The sequence below is a fragment of the Nerophis ophidion genome, linkage group LG06, assembly GCF_033978795.1.
Source record: "Nerophis ophidion isolate RoL-2023_Sa linkage group LG06, RoL_Noph_v1.0, whole genome shotgun sequence".
Lineage (NCBI taxonomy): Eukaryota > Metazoa > Chordata > Actinopteri > Syngnathiformes > Syngnathidae > Nerophis > Nerophis ophidion.
The window spans coordinates 14,510,902-14,534,281 of record NC_084616.1 but is presented as its reverse complement, the minus strand read 5'-3'; the positions used below and the strand labels follow the sequence as shown (position 1 = coordinate 14,534,281).

At 40.7% G+C, this 23,380-nt stretch overlaps 2 protein-coding genes across 4 annotated transcripts in view; one reads left to right on the top strand and one right to left on the bottom strand.

The window, feature by feature from the left end:
• sdcbp2 (syndecan binding protein (syntenin) 2) overlaps nt 1-17,399 on the top strand; it is a 49,410-nt gene extending 32,011 nt beyond the window's left edge. The window contains exons 4-9 of the mRNA XM_061902722.1: nt 3,722-3,822; nt 7,507-7,671; nt 10,269-10,444; nt 14,037-14,208; nt 14,402-14,493; nt 15,743-17,399. Coding sequence (XP_061758706.1) covers nt 3,722-3,822; nt 7,507-7,671; nt 10,269-10,444; nt 14,037-14,208; nt 14,402-14,493; nt 15,743-15,797 — 761 coding nt within the window. The 3' untranslated portion in view covers nt 15,798-17,399. The remainder of the gene's footprint in view (nt 1-3,721; nt 3,823-7,506; nt 7,672-10,268; nt 10,445-14,036; nt 14,209-14,401; nt 14,494-15,742) is intronic.
• snphb (syntaphilin b) overlaps nt 17,091-23,380 on the bottom strand; it is a 46,586-nt gene continuing 40,296 nt past the window's right edge. For all 3 annotated transcript variants that reach the window (XM_061902719.1, XM_061902720.1, XM_061902721.1), the window contains one exon: nt 17,091-23,328. In XM_061902719.1, coding sequence (XP_061758703.1) covers nt 21,531-23,328 — 1,798 coding nt within the window. In that variant the 3' untranslated portion in view covers nt 17,091-21,530. The remainder of the gene's footprint in view (nt 23,329-23,380) is intronic.

Below are 23,380 nucleotides of genomic sequence, written 5' to 3'. Positions count from 1 at the left end.
TTCAAATCATTTTAAATGTCAAATAATACATTGTGGCAGATATTGTGATTGCAAGAGGCTGTCGCAATATTGATTTGAAGCCCTATTGCCCATCCCTGTCTATTTACTTTTATGAATACTGTTCTGTTCTTTATCAGGCCTTTTGTTGTCATTCATCAGTTGCCTGTACAATGAAAAGTTAGTTGACAAGGCACTAAGGAGCAAAGTCCAAAAATCAACCCGGACCGTAGTTACTGCATATAAACATTGGGTGGTTTGGAAAAGTACATTTCATTCTCTTAAAGGCCTACTGAAACCCACTACTACCGACCACGCAGTCTGATAGTTTATATATCAATGATGAAATATTAACATTGCAACACATGTCAATACGGCCTTTTTAGTTGACTAAATTGCAATTTTAAATTTCCCGGGAGTTTCTTCTTGAAAACGTCGCGTAATGATGACGTGTACGCGCGATGTCACGGACTGTTAGGAAATATGAGCGCTGCACATGCACACAGCTGAAAGTCGTCTGTTTTGACCGCATAATTACACAGTATTTTGGAGATCTGAGTTGGGAAGCTTTAGCCTTTAGCCACACAAACACACGGTGATTCCTTTTTTAAAATTCTTTCTAGTCCGTCGCTATCAATATCCTCAAACACAAATCTTTCATCCTCGCTCAAATTAATGGGGAAATTGTCGTTTTCTCGGTCCGAATAGCTCTTTTTGTTGGAGGCTCCCATTGAAAACAATGTGAATATGTGAGAAGCCATCAATGGGTGATGTCATCGTCTGCGACTTCCGGTAAAGGCAGGGCTTTTCTGTTAGCGACCAAAAGTTGTGAACTTTATCGTGGATGTTCTCTACTAAATCCTTTCAGCAAAAATATGGCAATTTCGCGAAATGATCAAGTATGACACATAGAATGGACCTGCTATCCCCATTTAAATAAGAAAATCTCATTTCAGTAGGCCTTTAACATTGCTGCAGAAAAGACCAACTAGGATACTCCATAAAGCTGGCTACAGGGAACACTAATTATTTGTTTATAAAATCCGAAATGCTGTAATGCACAGATCTGACCAGGTAGTTGGTGCCTGTCGTGGCGGTAATCCTAGAACCCGATCGTTCCTGTTTCGATCCCCACCTTGTACCAACCTCGTCACGTCCGTTGTGTCCTTGAGCAAGACACTTCACCCTTGCTCCTGATGGGTGGTGGTTAGGGCCTTGCACGGCAGCTCCCGCCATCAGTGTGTGAATGGGTGAATGTGGAACTAGTGTCAAAAGCATTTTGAGTACCTTGAAGGTAGAAAAGCGCTATATCAATCAATCAATCAATGTTTATTTATACAACCCTAAATCACAAGTGTTTCAAAGGGCTGCACAAGCTACAACGACATCCGCGGTACAGCGCCCACATAAGGGCAAGGAAAAACTCAACCAAGTGGGACGTCGGTGACTGACTATGAGAAACCTTGGAGAGGACCTCATATGTGCCCCCCCCAGGGGAGACCGAAAGCAATGGATGTTGAGTGGGTCTACCATGATATTGTGAAAGTCCAGTCCATAGTGGATATTGGTTCCAACATAATGGTGAGAGTCCAGTCCATAGTGGATCCAATATAGTAGCAAGTATACCATTTTTTCACTTTTTAAACAAAAAATACCTTTTTTTTTTTTCAGACTATACTAAAATATATATATTTTTTAATCATGCTTTGTTTGTGTTGTGTTGTGCTTGCTCGTTTGTCTTGTGTTATCTTTTAACCACCCCTATAGTGAATTTTAAATGTGCTTTATAAATAAAGCACACTTAAAATCCTTTCATTTTCTCAATAATCGCCTCATAACCCGGTGCGCCTAATGTGCGCCATACTTCAGGTCGTGCTTACCGACCTCGAAGCAATTTTATTTGGTACATGGTGTAATAAGTGTGACCAGTAGATGGCAGCCATACATAAGGGATAACCTACTCAGTGGCCATCCTAAGATCGGTAGGTTGTGAGTTCAAACCCCGGCTGAGTCATGCCAAAGACTATAAAAAATGGGACCCTTTACTTCCCTGCTTGACACTCAGCATCAAGGGTTAGAATTGGGGGTTAAATCAACAAAAATGATTCCCGGGCGCGGCCACCGCTGCTGCCCGCTGCTCCCCTCCCCTCCCAGGGAGTGAACAAGGGGATGGGTCAAATGCAGAGGACAAATTTCACCACACCGAGTGTGTGTGTGACAGTCATTGGTACTTTATCGGCCACTGTGCAACCAGACAACCAAGGACAACGTGCTTTCGGATAAATAAAGTCGAATTTCCGTGGACAATGTTTCAGGTTCAAGGAGACAAGAGAAACTCCGTATGCAAATGTCCTGACTAAGCTTTTTCTTTGACTTCCGGTGCCTTACAGGTTCCACCGTAGCTCTGAGAAACACTTCTCTTGTGTTCTACTCTGCAAAAGAGTGCATGTTTGTTGGGATTGCATCAAGAATAGCATCATGTAATCAATTTTTTTACTATCATCCTTTTCAAGAAGAAAAGACCCAAATGTGTCTAAATTCTCTCCTTTCGCTCTTTCTCGTGAGAGTTGGGCTTCCTTTTGTTGTTTTTAAAACGTCTACGAGCTGAGGGTTGCCATGGATACCGGCCCTGGCTGTTGTGTTGGGACTCGGAGGGATAATAAAGAGAGAGGAGGACTGAAGAGGAAGTGTGGGAGGAGTTAGAGTTACTGGCAGGCAAAAAGGAACTTGCCCCATGGCAGTTGATGCATTTTAAAACCGCATTCATCAACGTATTTTCTTCAACATAAAAAATCAACCTATTTTTGATGATCATTGTTCAATACTAAAATGTATTACTTTTTTAAACTATTTAAAAATATGCATTACATGAAAAAAAACATTAATTATTATGAAATGGAATAAAATTATGTTGGCTAGAGATGTCCGATAATGACTTTTTTGCCCATATTCCGATATTGTCCAACTCTTAATTACCGATTCCGGTATCAATTGATACCAATACATACAGTTGTGGAATTAACACATTATTATGCCAAATTTTATGTGAGGTGACAAGGTTTTCCAAAATAAATCAATTTAAGTTATGGAAAAAAATGTGGGAGTAGGGGGCATCAGGGTGTGTATATTTTAGTGTTCTGGGCATTTGTTCTGATGTGGTATGGTGCGGATGTTTCCCCAAAATGTGTTTGTCATTCTTGTTTGGTGTGGGTTCACAGTGTTGGCGCATATTTGTAAGTGTTAAAGTTGTTTATACAGCCACCCTCGGTGTGACCTGTATGGCTGTTGACCAAGTATGACTTGCATTCACTTGTGTGTGCGAAAAGCCAAAGATATTATTTGAGTAGGCCGGCACGCAAAGGCAGTGCCTTTAAGGTTTATTGGCGTTTTGTTCTTCTCATTATGACCGTGTACCGCTCGGTACAGTAGGGTTTTAAAAAGTCATAAATTGTACTTTTTGAAACTGATACCGATAATTTCAGATATTACATTTTAAAGCTTTTAATCTCTAATGTTGACCCTAATCAAGATTATGCTGTTTTTTGAAATGATATTCTACTAGTGGAATTCCCTTGTATAAACTGACAGTGTACAGTTCATTCCTGTCAATGTCTTTGAAAAGTTAAATGTGGTAAATATTGCTCAAGTGTCTCCACCTGCAACAATAATGATTTTTTTTTATGAATGTAATGATTGTGTCAACATTCTAATCCTTTCTGTTCAGGCTTGTACCCTAACCTGGAGGAGCTGGGAGACTACATGGGTCTGAGCCTCAACAGTGATGAGGTGCAGCAAAACCTGGCCATGCTGCCCGTGGCCAACAATGTACGTGGAAAAGCATGGCCCAAATATATGCTATAAATACACCACAGCTCACAAGTTAACTCACCGTATTTTCCGGACTATAAGGCGCACCAAAAAAATAGTTTTTTCCTCAAAATTCGACAGTGTGCCCTATAACCCGGTGCGCCTAATTATCAATCAATTAATCAATCAATGTTTACTTATATAGCCCTAAATCACGAGTGTCTCAAAGGGCTGCACAAGCCACAACGACATCCTCGGCGCAGATTCCACATCAGGGTAAAGGAAAACTCAACCCAGTGGGACAATGAAAAACCTAGGAGGGGACCGCAGATGTGGGGACCCCCCCCGAGCGACCGGTGCAGTGGACATTGAGTAGATCTAGCATAATAATGTGAGAGTCCAGTCCATAGTGGATCTAACATAATAGTGAGAGTCCAGTCCATAGTGGATCCAACATAATAGTGAGAGTCCAGTCCATAGTGGATCTAACATAATAGTGGGAGTCCAGTCCATAGTGGATCTAACATAATAGTGAGAGTCCAGTCCATAGTGGATCTAACATAATAGTGAGAGTCCAGTTCATAGTGGATCTAACATAATAGTGAGTCCAGTCCATAGTGGATCTAACATAATAGTGAGAGTCCAGTCAATAGTGGATCTAACATAATAGTGAGAGTCCAGTTCATAGTGGATCTAACATAATAGTGAGTCCAGTCCATAGTGGATCTAACATAATAGTGAGAGTCCAGTCAATAGTGGATCTAACATAATAGTGAGAGTCCAGTTCATAGTGGATCTAACATAATAGTGAGAGTCCAGTCCATAGTGGATCTAACATAATAGTGAGAGTCCAGTTCATAGTGGATCTAACATAATAGTGAGTCCAGTCCATAGTGGATCTAACATAATAGTGAGAGTCCAGTCAATAGTGGATCTAACATAATAGTGAGAGTCCAGTCCATAGTGGATCTAACATAATAGTGAGAGTCCAGTTCATAGTGGGGTCAGCAGGAGACCATCCCGAGCGGAGACAGGTCACCAGCGCAGAGACGTCCCCAGCCGATTCACAGACGAGCGGTCCTCCAATTAATATTACAGCCATTAAATATGTGTACGCGTTATTATCCAATTAGTTGACTAATTGTTAAAATAATCAGTGACGGATCGACCATCAAAATAATCGTTAGTCGCAGCCCTACTCAGAAATGCAGTTTAATTGCCGTAATGGAGGTGATTTTTAGTGAAGTGAAGTAAATTATATTTATATAGCGCTTTTCTCTAGTGACTCAAAGCGCTTTACACAGTGAAACCCAATATCTAAGTTACATTTAAACCAGTGTGGGTGGCACTGGGAGCAGGTGGGTAAAGTGTCTTGCCCAAGGACACAACGGCAGTGACTAGGATGGCGTAAGCGGGAATCGAACCTGTAACCCTCAAGTTGCTGGCATAGCCACTCTACCAACCGCCCCAACATTTTATTAGTTTAGGGGGGCGTTCCACGCTTTGTATGAGATACACGATCAGCTGCGGGGGACTTAAAATAAAAACATTGTCAGATAGAGGGGATTTTGATTGATTGAGACTTTTATTAGTACCGCATTTTTCGGAGTATAAGTCGCTGCGGAGTATAAGTCGCATCTGCCGAAAATGCATAATAAAGAAGGAAAAAAACATATATAAGTCGCGCTGGAGTATAAGTCGCATTTTTGGGGGACATTTATTTGATAAAACCCAACACCAAGAATAGACATTTGAAAGGCAATTTAAAATAAATAAAGAATAGTGAACACCAGGCTGAATAAGTGTACGTTATATGAGGCATAAATTACCAACTGAGAAGGTGCCTGCTATGTTAACCTAACATATTATGGTAAGAGTCATTCAAATAACTATAACATATAGAACATGCTATACGTTTACCAAACAATCTGTCACTCCTAATCGATAAATCCCATGAAATCTTATACGTCTAGTCTCTTACGTGAATGAGCTAAATAATATTATTTGATATTTTACGGTAAGGTGTTAATAATTTCACACAAGTCGCTCCTGAGTATAAGTCGCACCCCTGGCCAAACTATGAAAAAAAAACTGCCACTTATAGTCGGAAAAATACGGTAGATTGCACAGTACAGTACATATTCCGTACATTTGACCACTGTGGAGAGGCGGAGCCGGCAGTCCGACAGAGGCAGGGCACGCCAGAGCCCGGCCCAAGATGGCGGGGAGGAAGCGGGGCGCGCCGGGAGCGACGCCACAATAAAGATCAGGTGCGTGGATCACGCACTTGGAGACAATTTAGTCATCCTCTTCGACGTTCACAGCTGTCGCCCTTATTGAACAGTGTGAAAGGAAGACCAAATTGTCCCCAGGTGCGCAATCCACGCCCCTTATCTTGATTGTGGCTCGCCCCGCCTCGCCGCTCGCTCGCCGTCCCCGCCTCCTCGCCGCCATCTTGGGCCGGGCTCTGGCGTGCTCTGCCTCTCCACAGTGGTCAATTGTACGGAATATGTACTGTACTGTGCAATCTACCGTATTTTTCCGACTATAAGTGGCAGTTTTTTTCATAGGAGTACAACTTATACTCAGGAGCGACTTATGTGAAATTATTAACACCTTACCATAAAATATCAAATTATATTATTTAGCTCATTCATGTAAGAGACTAGACGTATATAATTTCATCGGATTCATCGATTAAGAGTGACAGTTTGGTAAACGTATAGCATGTTCTATATGTTATTGTTATTTGAATGACTCTTACCATAATATGTTACGTTAACATACCAGGCACCTTCTCAGTTGGTTATTTATGCCTCATGTAACATACACTTAGTCAGCCTGTTGTTCACTATTCTTTATTTTTTTTAAATTGCCTTTCAAATGTCTATTCTTGGTTTTGGGTTTTATCCAATAAATTTCCCCAAAAATGCGACTTATATGTTTTTTTCCCTACTTTATTATGCATTTTCGGCAGGTGCGACTTATACTCTGGAGCGACTTATACTTCGAAAAATACGGTAATAAGGATTAATCGGCAATGATGATTATGTACTTTTTCAGGAAAATCGTCCTATACCAATCGGTGCCAGATCGATCAGCCCATTCCTAATTTGAAAAAATAAATACATTCTCATTTTCGTTAAACATGATAGTGTTATTAGCAATTTTAACGCAGTCAAGGTTCTGACAAACTTCTGGTGTTTACTTTCTCCTAAAACATACTTGATTAAACACCTGTGAGGAAGCTCTCGTTTCATACCAAGCAACCCTCACTACTGGATAAAAAGAAAAACTGTTTTTTAGGCAAATAAGAGCTTCGAGCTGCTTGTCTATGAGGACACGGCATGGCGGTGGTGTTATGAAGGCTTGGAGCACTTTGTGGGAGGGTGTGATGTCTTCACTGCCTTCTGTCTGTGGTGTGTGTGCGTGTTGGTGTTTGTATGGTTGTGTGGGTGTGCACGTGTGTGTGTTCCACATCACCCTCGCATGAAAAAAAAATCTGTGCTCTTCACCATTCGGTCACCTCCATAATGGTGTTTTTCATTTCGATAAAATTTAGTCAAAGGCAAAAAAAAAAAAAAGCTGAAGAGATGGAGGAGGAGATAGAAAATATTCATTTCTCCCACGTCGGACACCTCTGTGTGATTCAACAGTCCTTTTGCTGAATTTGAATGTCTAAACTTTTGGTTTCCCTTTCAGCAAGTGGCGGTGCCCTCCTACTCGGGTGTGGCGGGGATGGTGTGCCCTATTACGGGCTCCGACGTCGGCATCCGGAGGGCCGAGGTCCGCCAAGGGCTGCGAGAAATCATCCTGTGCAAGGACCAGGACGGCAAGGTTGGACTGCGCCTCAGGGCCATTGACAACGTGAGTCAGTGTATCTTTGCTCTTTGATTCCTCCACAAGCTGAATTATTGATCTGGTGTCGGGTTACACTAACACTTAGCTCATCCTTGGAGGGACACCCGGAAAACTGGATCTTCTTATGTAAGGACCTCGGGAGTTGTTTTGCTTAAAGGGGAACATTATCACCAGACCTATGTAAGCGTCAATATATACCTTGATGGTGCAGAAAAAAGACCATCCATTTTTTTAACCGATTTCCGAACTCTAAATGGGTGAATTTTGGCGAATTAAAAGTCTTTCTGTTTATCGCTTTGGAGGCGATGACGTCAGAATGTGACGTCGCCGAGGTAACACACCCGCCCTTTTCATTTTCAACACATTACAAACACTGGGTCTCAGCTCTGTTATTTTCCGTTTTTTTGACTATTTTTTGGAACCTTGGAGACATCATGCCTCGACGGTGTGTTGTCGGAGGGTGTAACAACATTAACAGGGAGGGATTCAAGTTGCACCACTGGCCCGAAGATGCCAAAGTGTCTGCCGCCAGACCCCAATTGAATGTGCTAGAGTTTCTCCATATTTTACCGGCGATGCTAAGGCAGACATGGCACAGAGATGTATGGATAACCTGCAAATGCATTTGCAACGATAGTCAACGAAATCACAAAGGTGAGTTTTGTTGATGTTGACTGCCAGCTAATCGATGCTAACATGCTATTTACCGGCGGTGCTAAAGCAGACATGGTACAGAGATGTATGGATAACCTGTAGATGCATTTGCAACTATATTACGTTTCTTCCCACCCACATTTAATGCGAAAAAAACACTTACCAATCGACGGATTTAAGTTGCTCCAGTGTCACAAGATGCGAAAGTCCTGATCGTTTGGTCCGCATATTTTACCGGCGATGCTAACGCAGCTATTCGGCCATGCTATGGCTATGAATAGCGTCAATAGCTATTCGCTCAATAGCTTCAGTTTCTTCTTCAATACTTTCATACTCCAACCATCTGTTTCAATACATGCGTAATCTGTTGAATCGCTTAAGTCGCTGAAATCCGAGTTTGAATCCGAGCTAATGTCACTATATCTTGCTGTGGTATTCCCATTGTTTGTTTACATTGGCAGCACTGTGTGACGTCACAGGGAAATGGCCAGTGTCTTTGCAGAGAGCGAAAATAAGGCACTTTAAAGCTTTATTTAGGGATATTCCGAGACCGGTAAAGTTTTGAAAAAAACTTCAAAAAATACATCAAGCCACTGGGAACTGATTTTTATTGTTTTTAACCCTTTTGAAATTGTGATAATGTTCCCCTTTAACTGCAGAGAGTAGAAGACAGCCAGGGTGCAACGTTTGTCAGGTTTTAAGTTTTTTTTTTGCACACATAATTTTTAATGCTGGTTCATCATGTCTGTAATTAAGATGCATTTAGCCATCAAGAAAAGAATAGAATTGTCCATAAAAAAAACTTAAACGAATAAGTGTTAAATGAGAAGACCTTTTTTTTCCTACTGAAAATGTGACCAAATCTGCTGTTTCAAAAGTTTGGTTCTTTAATGAATTTATTATGGATCTATTGACCACAGAACTTTTCTGCAGAAGGTCTTATCTTTGTCTATGTGGTGTCAGATGAAACAAAAATTGAGCTGGTGGGCCACACTACCCAGCAATATGTTCGGAGGAGAAAGGTGAGGCCTTTAATCCCAGGAACACCAAACCTACCGTCAAGCATGGTGGTGGTAGTATTATGCTCTGGGCCTGCTTTGCTGCCAATGGAACTGGTGCTTTACAGAGAGTAAATGGGACAATGAAAAAGGAGGATTAGTTCCAAGTTCTTCAGGACAACCTGAAATCGGAGGTTGGGTCTTGGGCGCAGTTGGGCGTTCCAACAGGACAATGACCCCAAACACATGTCAAAAGTGGTAATGGAATAGCTAAATCTGGCTAGAATTAAGGTTTTGGAATGGCCTTCCCAAACTCCTGATTTAAAGGTGTGGACAATGCTGAAGAAACAAGTCCATGTGAGTAAACCAACACATTTAACTGGACTGCACCAATTTAGTCAATAGGAGTGGTCAAAAATTCAAAACGCGCCTTGTGGCAGTGAAACTTGCCAAGGGACATGTAAACAAATATTAACATTGCTGTATGTATACTTTTGACCCAGCAGATTTGGTCACATTTTCAGTAGACCCAGAATGAATTCATAAAAGAACCAAACTTCATGTATGTTTTTTGTAAAAAATCTGATCTGTGTCACTTGAATGCAAATAAATCAGTTTTGATGTGCATTGTAAACGGGGCCTTTGTGTAGTACTAACACGACCATGAATGTCAGCTTTACAGATGCCACGTAGTTTGATGTGGTAAAGATGTCCAGTTCATTTATTAATTAATGTATTTATCTATCTGAGGCAAATATAGTTTATTTGAGGTGTGGCACCTGTTTCTTAGAAATAGAGGCTGTACTTAGTAAATATATGAATAAATAAATATGGCAAGACGTCAAGGTGAGCCTATATATTCAAATATCCTTGTCGTATCCCTTTGTTACTCTTTCTTATTGTTCTTTCTTGTTATTCTATTTCTTCTTGTTCCTCGTCTCCTTATCGCAGGGAGTGTTTGTTCAGCTGGTACAGGCCAACTCCCCCGCTGCCTTGGCCGGCCTGCGCTTCGGCGACCAGGTACTTCAGATCAACGGGCAGAACTGCGCCGGCTGGAGCGTGGATAAGTCCCACAAGGCCCTGAAGGCTGCGGCCGAGACCCGCATTGAGATGGTGGTCAGGGACAGGTGAGGGTTGTAATTTAATATTGTTTGTTTTAGGCGTTACTTTTTATTCAGATGTGGAAGGACTGCATTTATTTCCTCTTTGCGGCTGCCCGGCGCACTCTAAGTCTTCAATAATGCTGCAAAATTTACAAGAAGTTCTAATACCATTGTTGGACCATGGATAATCTCTTGAATCATGTTTACATTTTTGCACAGTGTTGAATAACCAGGATTATCATAACCATAATCTATTCCTCTGCGATGAGGTGGCGAATTGTCCAGGGTGTACACAGACTTCCGCCCGATTGTAGCTGAGATAGGCACCAGCGCCCCCCCTCCAAGGGATTAAGCGGTAGAAAATGGATGCATGGATGGATAATCTGTTCCCTTCACAAACTCATTTACTTTGGCTCCCTCTGTTGGCTGTTTAATAAATTGCACTTAAAACAGATAAAATACAGTGGAACCTTGATTTACAATCCCCTTTATATGCAAACTTTTCGATGTATTAACTTTTGGATGAAGCCATTTATGCATTTGCACGTCTCTGTAGACCATCTGGCCCGCCGGACATTCCCAAATAATTTTTTTAGGTCTTTAAGATGGAAACTGTAGCTGCCATTGTGATGTGCCGTGATGTTTTCAAATTACCGTAAGTCTTTAATTATACAAAGTGCGGAGGGGGGCGTGGCCTGCGGGCCTGCCGCGGAACGGGTGTGCAAGGACTGGCCTCGAACACAGCGACAGTTGAGTAGATGGCCCAGGTGGGCCTTGTTATCTAATCACCTGTCGCCTTTATTAGCTGCAGCCTGTACGAGACACGGGGTTGGAGTTGGGAGTCGGAGAGAGAGAGAGAGACACGCATCAACATGTCTGAGAAAGACTGCTGAAAAGCAATCCAGACTGTTGAATGAAAATAAAAAGACTGTATTCAAACGGTCTACCGGGCTCACAAAGATCTATCGGACTCAGGACAACCCTCGCAGCAGAGAGGACTTTTACACAAAGTATTTTAATGGTGATATATTAGTTACTATGGTAATCACAGCTGCTCAAACGAGCCACCAAGCAATGTGGGCGGAGAGCGTTTCCACAGAGTGTTTCCAGTGCGGCCAGCCCGGGTGTTCTAAAGCTTAGTGATATATCAGATATATCTGATCAAAGGTACCCTTCGCGTTCATATTTTGCTGCGTTTGTTGCGTTTCGCTTGATTGTAAAATATGTCGTTTGACAGTGGGGTGTGACTGATGTTCATATGTTGTCAATATTCAGTGTTTTATTGTTCATAGTTAATATTGTAAGTCCCACATTCTTTGTTTTCATGTACATTCTGGCAGTCTTATTCAGTAAAAAAATCATTATATTCCATTCAGTTTTTTATATTCCATTCGATCAGACATTATTGTGAGTTTTTTTGTATTAGCGATCCTAACAATAGATATACCGGCCCCCAGACACATTTTTTTCCCTCTAAATTTGGCCCCCCTGAGTCAAAATGATTGCCCAAGCCTGCTGTAGACGAATGCCTAATTAATGTGCCTGCAGGCAGGAAAAACAGGGCGAAACATTATTAGGGAGGCTCAGCCTGTCACTTCACTTGCTATGCAGGAGAAGTCGCGTCTCAACATTCCAGGACGTGTAACTTTTGTTAGTTTTTTTTGGCCTTTTGAGAAGTTTTGTGCATTTCGCTAACTCAAAAAGAGTCCCAAAAACTCAACAAACCAGCGTGAAAAGAAGGAGGGAACTGCTCTGGAATTTTAAAAATGACTTTTTGCGAGGAGTACATTCGAAGTACTGTATTTTTCGGATTATAAGTCGCAGTTTTTTTTCATAGTTTGGCCGGTGGGTGCGACATATACTCCGGAGCGATTTATGTGTGAAATTATTAACACATTACTGTAAAATATCAAATAATATTATTTATCTCATTCGCGGAAGAGACGAAGAAAATGTCAGCAATTGTCAAACACACGTCAACCAATAAAAATTTGGCGGGGGCGGGTCATGGCAGAAGTGCATTGTGGGTCATGGGAGGCTAACTGCTATATGCTATATGCTAATGCCGTAGCTATTAAAATGGATCATTTCATCATTTTTTTTCCATAACTCGAGTTGATTTATTTTGGAAAACCTTGTTACATTGTTTAATGCATCCAGCGGGGCATCACAACAAAATTAGGCACAGTAATTTGTTAAATCCACGACTGTATATATCGTATCGGTTGATATCGGAATAGTTAATTAAGAGTTGGGCAATATCGGAAATTTGGATATCGGCAAAAAAGCCATTACCGGACATTTGTAGCATACAGAACTGTATAGCACTTTATATTGTTTACGAACCTTCACTAAAATATGGACTTTTGTCGAAGCTGCAACCCATTATTCATATTTTTATTGCTTCACTATATGAACTTTTCCATTTACGAACCCTGTGCAAGGATCGATAAAATTCATACTATGCGATGAGGTGGCGACTTGTCCTGGGTGTACCCCGCATACAGCCTGAATGCAGCTGAGATAGGCTCCAGCACCCCCCGCGACCTTGAAAGGGACAAGCGGTAGAAGATGGATGGATGGATGGATGCTATATACATATATATATATTAGATATGCTTTTTTTATACCTACATTACAGGCCAAAAGTTTGGACACATTTTATTTTCATGACTATTTTGTATATTGTCACTGAAGGCATCAAAACTATGACCACCTCTTGAAGCTCACCTGAAACGGTTTTCACTTCACAGGTGTGCTTGAAGCTCACCGAGAGAATGCCAAGAGTGTGCAAAAAGAGTAATCAGGGCAAAGGGTGGCTATTTTGAAGAAAATAGAATAAAAAACATGTTTTCAGTTATTTCACCCTATTTTGTTAAGTCATCATCGGCGGTCACTCGAACGAGTATGACGATCCCACTTGATCGGGATGCCTGTGCGTGACTTAGTTTTACGTGGGGAGACTGGTGCACAGACAGTCACCACATGATCCTTGACGGAATCGGGTCAGGGTCCAGTGGCATGGAGTCTGAGACGACTGCGGGACGCTTTTCTGCTGCAGCCTTCTCCCGCCATTGAGCCGTTGTGGTAGTTCTTAAATCTATCGTCTTCCGCCTGCTCCGCTTTTGAGGTCTTCACCGTATTCCTGGCTAGGGGGCAGTCAGGTACTAGGCCTTTGCCAAGGGCCACCTGGGGTAACAGTAGTAAAGAGGAGCCTCCACTGCCAGATGCAATTTAACGTCATGCCCAGTTACACAACTCCACATGTCATTCATAGTTTTGATGCCTTCAGTGACAATCTGCAATTTAAATAGTCATGAAAATAAAGAAAACACATTGAATGAGAAGGTGTGTCCAAAGTTTTGGCCTGTACTGTATGTAATATTCATCCTTATTTTACTGGTCATTTTTAGTCGCATTTTTCAATCAATCAATCAATCAATCAATGTTTATTTATATAGCCCTAAATCAGAAGTGTCTCAAAGGGCTGCACAAGCCACAACGACATCCGCGGTACAGAGCCCACTTAAGGGCAAGGAAAAACTCACCCCCATTATTTGTATGCTTGAGTCCATAACCCTGATTTGTATTTGTTTTTCAAATTGCGGTTGTCTAGGCCCTTCCAGCGCACTGTCACCATGCACAAGGACAGCTCGGGTCACGTGGGCTTCATCTACAAGTCTGGGAAAATCACATCGCTGGTCAAGGACGGCTCCGCCGCTCGCAACGGCCTGCTGACCGACCACTACATCTGCGAGATCAACGGGCAGAACGTCATTGGACTCAAGGTAGCTGACCCTGAGATATCTGATTCATTTTCAAATTTACCTCAGCACAATCTTTAGTTTAAAAGTAAATTCCTAGAAGGTCTTCTTCACTTGACATAAAACAGACAGCATTGAGAAATATGTCTGTCTTACTTTGCTTAAATCATACCTAAAAGGGAAACGACAGTAAAACACATTTGCATCATAATTCCAGGATTCCCAGATAAAAGATATTCTCACGTCCTCCCCGACTGCCATGACCATCACCATCATGCCCAAGTTCATCTACGAGCACATGATTAAGAGGTACGTGCCTGCTTGACCCTCCAAGTATAAAGTATAGGTACAAAGCCCAAAACCAGTGAAGTTGGCACGTTGTGTCAATGGTAAGTAATATATATGTATATTTAATATATATATATATATATATATATATATATATATATATATATATATATATATATATATATATCAGGGGTCGGCAACCCGCGGCTCTTTAGCGCCGCCCTAGTGGCTCTCTGGAGCTTTTTCAAAAATATATTTAAAAAAAATGGAAAAAGATGAGGGGAAAAAACATATTTTTTGTTTTAATAGGGTTTCTGCAGAAGGTTTTATGACACAAACCTCCCTAATTGTTATAAAGCACACTGTTTATATTAAACATGCTTCATTAATTCGAGTGTTTGGCGAGCGCCGTTTTGTCCTACTAAGTTTGGCGGTCCTTGAACTCACCCTAGTTTGTTTACATGTATAACTTTCTCCGACTTTCTTAGACGTGTTTCATGCCACTTCTTTTTCTGTCTCATTTTGTCCACCACACTTTTAACGTTGTGCATCAATGCACAAAGGTGAGTTTTGTTGATGTTATTGACTTATGTGGAGTGCTAAACAGATATATTTGGTCACTGCAAGACTGCAAGCTAATCGATGCTAACATGCTATTTAGGCTAGCTGTATATAGGGGTTGTATGTAGCTCGGTTGGTAGAGCGACCGTGCCAGCAACTTGAGGGTTGCATGTTCGATCCCCGCTTCCGCCATCCTAGTCACTGCCGTTGTGTCCTTGGGCAAGACACTTCACCCACCTGCTCCCAGTGCCACCCACACTGGTTTAAATGTAAAAATTAGATATTGGGTTTCACTATGTAAAGCGCTTTGTGTCATTAGAGAAAAAGCGCTATATAAATATAATTCATTTCACTTAACATATTGCATCATTATGCCTAGTTTGTAGGTATTTTTGAGCTCATTTAGTTTCCTTTAAGTCCTCATAATTCAATTTATATCTCATGACACACTATCTGTATGTAATATGGCTTTTAAATTTTTGCAGTTCCAGACGGATTTGTTTTTGTATTTTTGGTCCAATATGGCTCTTTCAAGATTTTGGGTTGCCGACCCCTCATCAGCGCCACTCTGGGTTCTATGGTTATTGTCACACTTTTCCACTTGCCCACAAGGACTGGTGGACAAGTGAGAAAAGCGTCTAGCAGGTGGCGCTGTGGTAACACTGAACTCACGCTGCAATACTTTGTTTTCTTAACTGTTGCGGTCCAGGATGTCCAGCAGCCTGCTCAAGTCGGCCATGGACCACTCCATCCCCGAAGTGTGACTCGGCACAAAGAGCAGGGAGTCTCGTAAAAGACGCCGACATCTCTTTTATTCTTTCCTTCAACCGTCTGCCATTACTCCTCTTTGTTTACTTCATCTTTACAATTGCCTCGGTGTCTGCTAAGATCACCAAATGTCTTTTTTTTTAGTTTTGTTTATTTTCGCATTCTTGCTGGAGTCAAAGGACGGTCCAAGATGGTTTCTATTTTCCCATCCACGCAAAGTCCGGAGCTTCCTCTCCGTTCATTTCTCTTCTCGTCCCCTTATGCTCCAAGATGCTGTAAACAAGCCACGTCTCCCACGTTTAAAAAAAAAAAAAAAAAAAAAAATCTAAATAATTCCACAGTAATATTAGCAGACATTGATCACATGATATACACTTACATGAAGCTAGCGTTATCATCGGCCAAAATGACATAAATATCAAATGAAATACGGAACTCATTCAGTAAAATGTGAAATAATTTGCTAAATTACCAATCATTCATTCATTTGTGAAATATCAATCAATAAATATCTGTAAACTGTTATTAATGTATGAATTGCAATTTGGAACTTTTATTTTTCTAATGTACTACTGACCTTTTTTTTTTACTTGTAATATTTCAAATTTATTCTCTCTTTTTTACAAAAACAGATTTATATGGTAATATTCCACCTTTTTTCTGTACTCTTATAATTTTTACAGACTTCCCCCAAAATGCAACTTTCATGTTATTGCCACATTTTTTCCTGTCCCATTTGATATGATTTCATTATTATTATTTTTTCCGACGACTTTATTTGCCTCATTTTAAAAAAACTCAAGTTAGTATTTACAATATTATAAATTCTACCTACAGTTATTTCCCAAAACATTGTTAGTATTCTTTTTTTTAAATTAAATTTTCACAATATTATTATCCTTGAGGTATTACAACACTTTTTCATGACCAATGCACATATTAATAATTGTATTAAATTGCAATGTATTTATTGGCATTTTGAAATTTATAAAATGTATATTTGTAATTGTATTTCATGACGATGCATTGGAAAAATAGCCGGACAATCACTTTTTTTCAATTTCATGAAATAAATTACATAAAAAAATAAGTCAATTAAAAAAATAAAATAAATAAATGAATATATTGGTCATAAAACAGTTCCCATAATTTAATTGGTGTCTTATGAATCATTTCACAATTTAATGAATGATTGAATTGGTTTGGATATTTATTCATTTACGGACAAAAAAAAAAGCTACAAAAGCTGAAAATGTGCTCGTATATTTCAAGATGGGGGGGGGGGTACAGGTTAGTTTCATTTCTTGGGAGCTGACTATGTGCTGGACGGAGCCACTAAGTGCACTTTCCATGACCTTTTTTTAAGATACATTTCCTGCGTTCTTTCTGTCCTTAAATAATTGTGCGTGTGGTGCCTCTTGTTTGAATGCGGATTTTACATTTAACTCACCTCTAAATGTCCCTGTTAAAAAAAAAAAAAAAAAAGGTATATTCTGCTTCCGGATGCATGTATTCATCTCCCACGTATGCAATCTGATATGAATGTAAGCAACATACTACTATCGTCAAGCAAATAAAACACAATCATTAGACACGTCCCTGCATGTCGTACATATATCGGAGCTTTAATGTCTTGACTGTACACCATATTGCATTTGAAGTACAGTAGTGGACAAAAAAAAATTACAGTCTGCGTTGATGTTGAGAGGACGACATCACGTGTACAATCAACCTAAAAGGACATTCAGGATATTGACACAAAGGCATCATACATGTATTAATATATACTGTATATATATATATCTATATGTCATTTATACATGTACTCTTTGTCTACATTACATACAACATGGTGGCCAGATGCATTGTGGGACTAAAGTGCTGAAAGGTGGAAAAACGAGAACGCAAGCGTTTTGTTGGAGACCCCAAAGAAAGAAAAGCATTCATTCATTCACTCACTCATCATTTAGTCACTTGTTTATGTACTTATTTATTGACTTACTCTTGTAATATTCGCTCATTCATTTTCTTTTTATTCACTCATTCATAACCCTACACATTCATGCATTCTTTCATTTTTTGCACTAATTCATTTATTCACTCAACCATTTATTTGCTCATCATTTTTATCATTCATATTCTTATTTATTAATTCACAAATTTATTTACTAATTCATACATTCACTTATTTATTTATTCACCTGCTTATATACTCATTCAATCACATAGTCATTTCGTCACTCTTGCACTTGCCTTTTAATGTATTTACACATTAATTCACTTACTCTTATTCGCTCATTCACTCACTTGCTAATTAATTTTCACACTCACTCACTTAGTCTTTCATTCACCCATTCATTTTCTCATTCGTAACCCTACACATTTATCCGTTCTCTTTCCTTCATAACACTAATTCATTAATTCAGTCGTTTGTTCATACACATTTATTCACTCACCCATTTATTCGCTTATTAATTATATTGTTCATGTTCTTATTTATTAATTCACTCATTTATATACTAATTCATTACCTCTCTCATTCGTTCATACATTTACTTATTCATTCACTCATTTATTTATCCACCTGCCTATTCATATACTCATTTAATCACATATTCATTTCATCACTCATTCACTTGCTTACTAATGTACATACACATTAATTCATTCACTCTTATTCGGTCATTTACTCACTTGCTAATTCATTTTCACATTAACTCACTTTGTCTTTTATTCACTTATTATTTTCTTATTCATTCACCTTTAATTTTCTCATTCATAACCTCACACATTCATTCTCATTCATTTATGCACTAATTCATTAATTTGTTTGTACAATTTGTACAATACATTTGTTCACTCACCCATTTATTCACTCATTCATTTTTTCAATCATAACCCTAAAGATTCATCCGTTCTCTTTCATTTATGCACTAATTCATTAATTCACTCATTTGTTCATACACATTTATTCACTCATTCATTTTCTTATTCATTCACTCTTTCATTTTCTCATTCATAACTTCACACATTCATCCATTCTCATGCATTTATGCACTAATTCACTCATTTGTTCATACACACTAATTTAATCACTCACCCATTCATTTGCTCATTAGTTATATCATTCATTTTCCTATTTATTAATTCACTTTTTATTTACCAATTTATTACCTCACTCATTCTTTCATACATTCACTTATTCATTCACTCATGTATTTATTCATTTATTTACTGATTCAATCACGTATTCATTCATTCACTTGCTTATTAATTAATTTACACATTAATACCCTTACTCTTGTTCACTCATTTACTCACTTGCTCATTGATTTTCACATTCACCCACTTATTTTATTCACTCATTTACTCACTTATTATCAATCAATGTTTATTTATATAGCCCTAAATCACAAGTGTCTCAAAGGGCTGCACAAGCCACAATGATTAATTACTTAATTTACCTATTCATGTATTAATTAATCCCCTAACTCATTCTAGCCCAAGGCCAAGAGGTGACAAAATTCATGTGAGGATTGTCCCAGATGCACACAGCGATAATTTGACATCAGCACTATCATATGAACAATAGTGTTGGGACTTTACATCCACTCAGTACTACAATGTGACAGACAACCTACCCTTAGAATATTGACATTAAAAAATAATAATAATTTTGGAATTTTACCACATGATGTTTAAACCTTTTTTACTGTAATATTTCTAATTATATTAGTTAACATACTTTTTAAATGGAGGACATTTATCCATGAAACTGTGGAGAAGCTGCTGATGGTGTGTTTGACAGAAAAGCAGGTGGATGGAGACACTGTAGAAGACCACTCTCCAAGGTAAATGCTGGACATTTTTAGCACAATACTTTATAAAACTACTGAAGTTCTTTGTTTTACGTATTGTTTTATTTTTCACACAGCATTATCTCAAAGTTGTTTTTTTCACCCAGGTCTCAGCACGGAATCATTTCAATTCTTTTTCAAGCGGAGTATTATTTTTGTAGTATTTTTGAGTGACAAGCTTACAAGCTGAGGTTCCAAAGTACCCTATTTTATACTTGCATTTTTTTAAATATATTTTATTGTCCCCTTGCTTTCAGCAGCCAGTTTAAAAACCATCAAAAACCCAACATTAATTTCTCAATATTCCCGACTCGTTCTCGTAATATTCCAAATTTAAATTCTTCTTGAAAACATAAACATTATTCTTCTTGCAATCTTTTTTTCCCTTGGAATTTTTTTTTTATTACCAGTATAAGTTTTTTTCTTGTAATATTACTACATTTATTTTGTTTGTGTGTGGCGTGTGTCCCAAAACTTTTGCTCATATGGTGTTGATGGCTCAATGAAGAATTCATGTGCGTGAAAGGCTTTCCAGTGAGAAGACAAAAGAGGATGTACTACGCTTAACTTGCATACTGTACACTAATTCAAGTAATTGCTTATAAAGTGAACAATAGTGCAAAAAAAAAAGATGTCAACAAAAGAAGGAAAGAAAACCAACTAGTTCCGTCATGAAAACGACTTTGTGTCGGGATGGCAAGCATTTGGCTTTTGAGTTAGTTCTTGTACATATTTACACAAAATGTCAGCAAAAAAACAACCAAAAACTGCAGTGGAGCCTCGGAACTCAACCAAGATCCTCGGCTTTGGTCTTCAAAAAAACAGCTCCCCCCCCCCACTCAATTGATTATTATGGATTACGGAAGTACTTGTTTTCATCTTTTTTCTTATTTCACGACATAATTCTAATGAATGTGAGACTTAATTTCCGAAGGTCCGCTGTAGTTGAGTGTGATCTCCAGCAATGCATGGCCGAAGGAGCTTGGGATGATTCATTTTAGTGTCCGGAGGGTCTACATCTAGTCCGTAGGACGGTATAGCACAGAGAGCGCCTACTTCTAGCACGGTTGTTGTCTACAATGAACTGTTGGAATCAAATAAGAGTGGGCGTTGAAGTCCTAGAGGGTCAGTAACTTGGTAGAGTCAACCACCAGGAGTGTTTTTAGTTCTTGAATAAGTCCGCATCAGTGGTAGAAGTTAGGTTTACCGTTTTTTTTTTGGTTGAGTTCTTGCACGGTTTTAAGCAATAAGGTGAGGATGAGGAGTAAAGCGGGTGCATTTCCACATTGAGAGGAGCCACAAGACGCCTCCATGTAAAGGTTTTTTTTAGGCCAAGTCCGACCGGTTAGGAGGCCTTCATGAAGACCCAGGTCATGTCTCTGCTGGCGTTGGAACACCTCGGGAACCCCCTGGGAGGAGCTAGACCGAGTAGCCAGAGAGAGGGAAGTTTGGGCTTCCCTGCTTAGGATGCTGCCCCTCAGAAATCGGAAGAAGATGCATGGAGGACCTTAAACCTTCTTGGTAATGACTATGGACTTAGGTCTTAAGAAGGATAAAGGGAATATGAGTTTTACATTTGGATGGATTCGGGGTGATGATGTGTCTCATCTAGGAGACATCCTTGAAGACACTACAGACGAGTTTGTGTACACGTCCATCTAAGTGCGAATCAGAATCAGTCGCGCGCGAGTCAGCATTAAACCTCAGCGGTTTTCCCTGCGTTTCAAAAGAATCTGCACATTCAATCCGCAACCCAGGACCAGTGGTCGTGACAACCCAGTCACGGAATCCTGCCGTTCTACTCGCTTGTCACTCCCCTCACTGAAGACGCCGGAGTCCTGATAACTCATGATGGTCAAACGTACTGAAGCTTCACATGTTGGATCCGGCTAGGTCTCCACCGCCCGCAGGATAATGCCTCAAACCTCCACCCCTGCGCAGCGAGTGCAGGGCCACTGTGCAGCAGCCCCTCAGCAGCGACCCAAAGTGGTACATGGGCTGTCCCACTCGGACGGGGCCGCGACAAAACCATGCTACCGTCGGCACCACTGGGATCGCCACTGCTAGGAGATCCACCAGGAAGTGACGACTCCAGTAGCTTTTCTGTACGGGCCCTGGGGCAGAATCAGAATCCACCTCCCCCGCCAATGCTTCATTGCCTTCTTCACATGCTTGCTCTTTAATTTCTACTTCTTCCCTTGGGACAAGAACATAAGCTTCTTCCTCTTGAGAAATGGATCTCTTTGGCTGGGAGGTGTGAGGTTTTTCAAAGACTTGTACTGAGTCTGGGCTACTACATGGGCTCAGTCCTGGTGTTTCCAACTGGAGTGTGTCAAGGTGTCTGTCCTCTCCAGCCCATAGACCTTCCTTTCTCTCCTTTAATTGATTTTGTACCAATCTCTCTGCTTCTGTGTCCAACTGTCCCACTGTGGGTTGGACTACTTTTGTCAGGCCCTGGACTTCTACCGCAGCAGATTCTTCTTCTGGACTTTCTGTCCTGTCGTCCTCAAAGACCGGACTCTCCATGGAACAGGCTACAGTGGCAGATCGTGGCATGGAATTAACCCGAGGCAATTTAGAGCACGGAATGGGCTCCGTGGCTGCGCTCAAGACAGTCGCTGTGGTTACAGAAGTAGTGGTGGTGATGGAGTCCAATTCTTCCTCGCCTTCATCGGACAACCAGGTTGAAGTCGGGCTGCAAGCTTGAGAGCGGAACGTACGCTGTTCTGCGATGGTATCCAGGTCTGACGGGCACCCTGATGTCGCTGGAATAGGACAGCTCTCAGTCTGAATACCTGTCTCACGTAGAGGATGCAGGTACAGGTGATGGTGGGAAAGGCAGGGGTGGCTCATACAGACACCTCCGCCCAGGCCACAGCGTAATGGCGATAGACGGTCTCCCGAGCACAGCTTCTCGTAGGTAGCTGAGTGCGGAATGTTGGGGGGAACTGAGTGGATGTGAGGGAAGGAATGTGGTAAGGTTTGGGAGTAAGTGTGAGGCAAAGAGTTTGGTATGGAGGAGGAGAAGTTTTGTGGGTAGGAGTTGAGCAAGGTAGCAGTTTCTTCTGAGAGAAATGCGGCCTCGAGTAGCAAGTCAGCCTGACTCGGGATATTACTACCATCTCCACAGCACACAAAGCCACTGTCCTGAGTTCCGTCTGCTGAAAGACAAGGGAAATCTGCAGCATTGCGGTCTCCTGCTTGATCACTCAGTTTGGTATAGGTGGAGCTCCGTGTCACAGAGCGGGCCGGGGAACCATCACAAGAGCAAGAACCCCTAACCCCTATTGCTGGTTTTGGTATTACTCCAGGACTTTCCCCAGATACAGACGCTGGCGCAGAACCCCCAACTCGGTTCCGGCGTTCAGCTATGGCTTCTCCCTCCTTGTCTAGTCCGGCCTGAGCTATTTCCATGTTAAGCAGCAGGTTCTCAAGCTTGTGGTTTTGAGTGTTAATGTCTTGGAAGTACTTCTGGACACTTACGTCCCCGCTGTTGCCCCCGGCGTCGCTGAGCCTGGCGCGGACTGTGTCCACCGCGTGTTTGAGCTGCTGTATCTCCAGACGTGCCTCCTTCAGGGCTAACTGAGCTTCCACGCGATGGCACTCCTCCTCGACCCAGTCCTCCTGCATCCTGTAAAGCTTTTCTCTCAACGCATCGATCTCTGTGTCCCTAAGAGTAACCCAAGAAACATAATATAAAGACTCTGCCTTGAAGAGTCGAA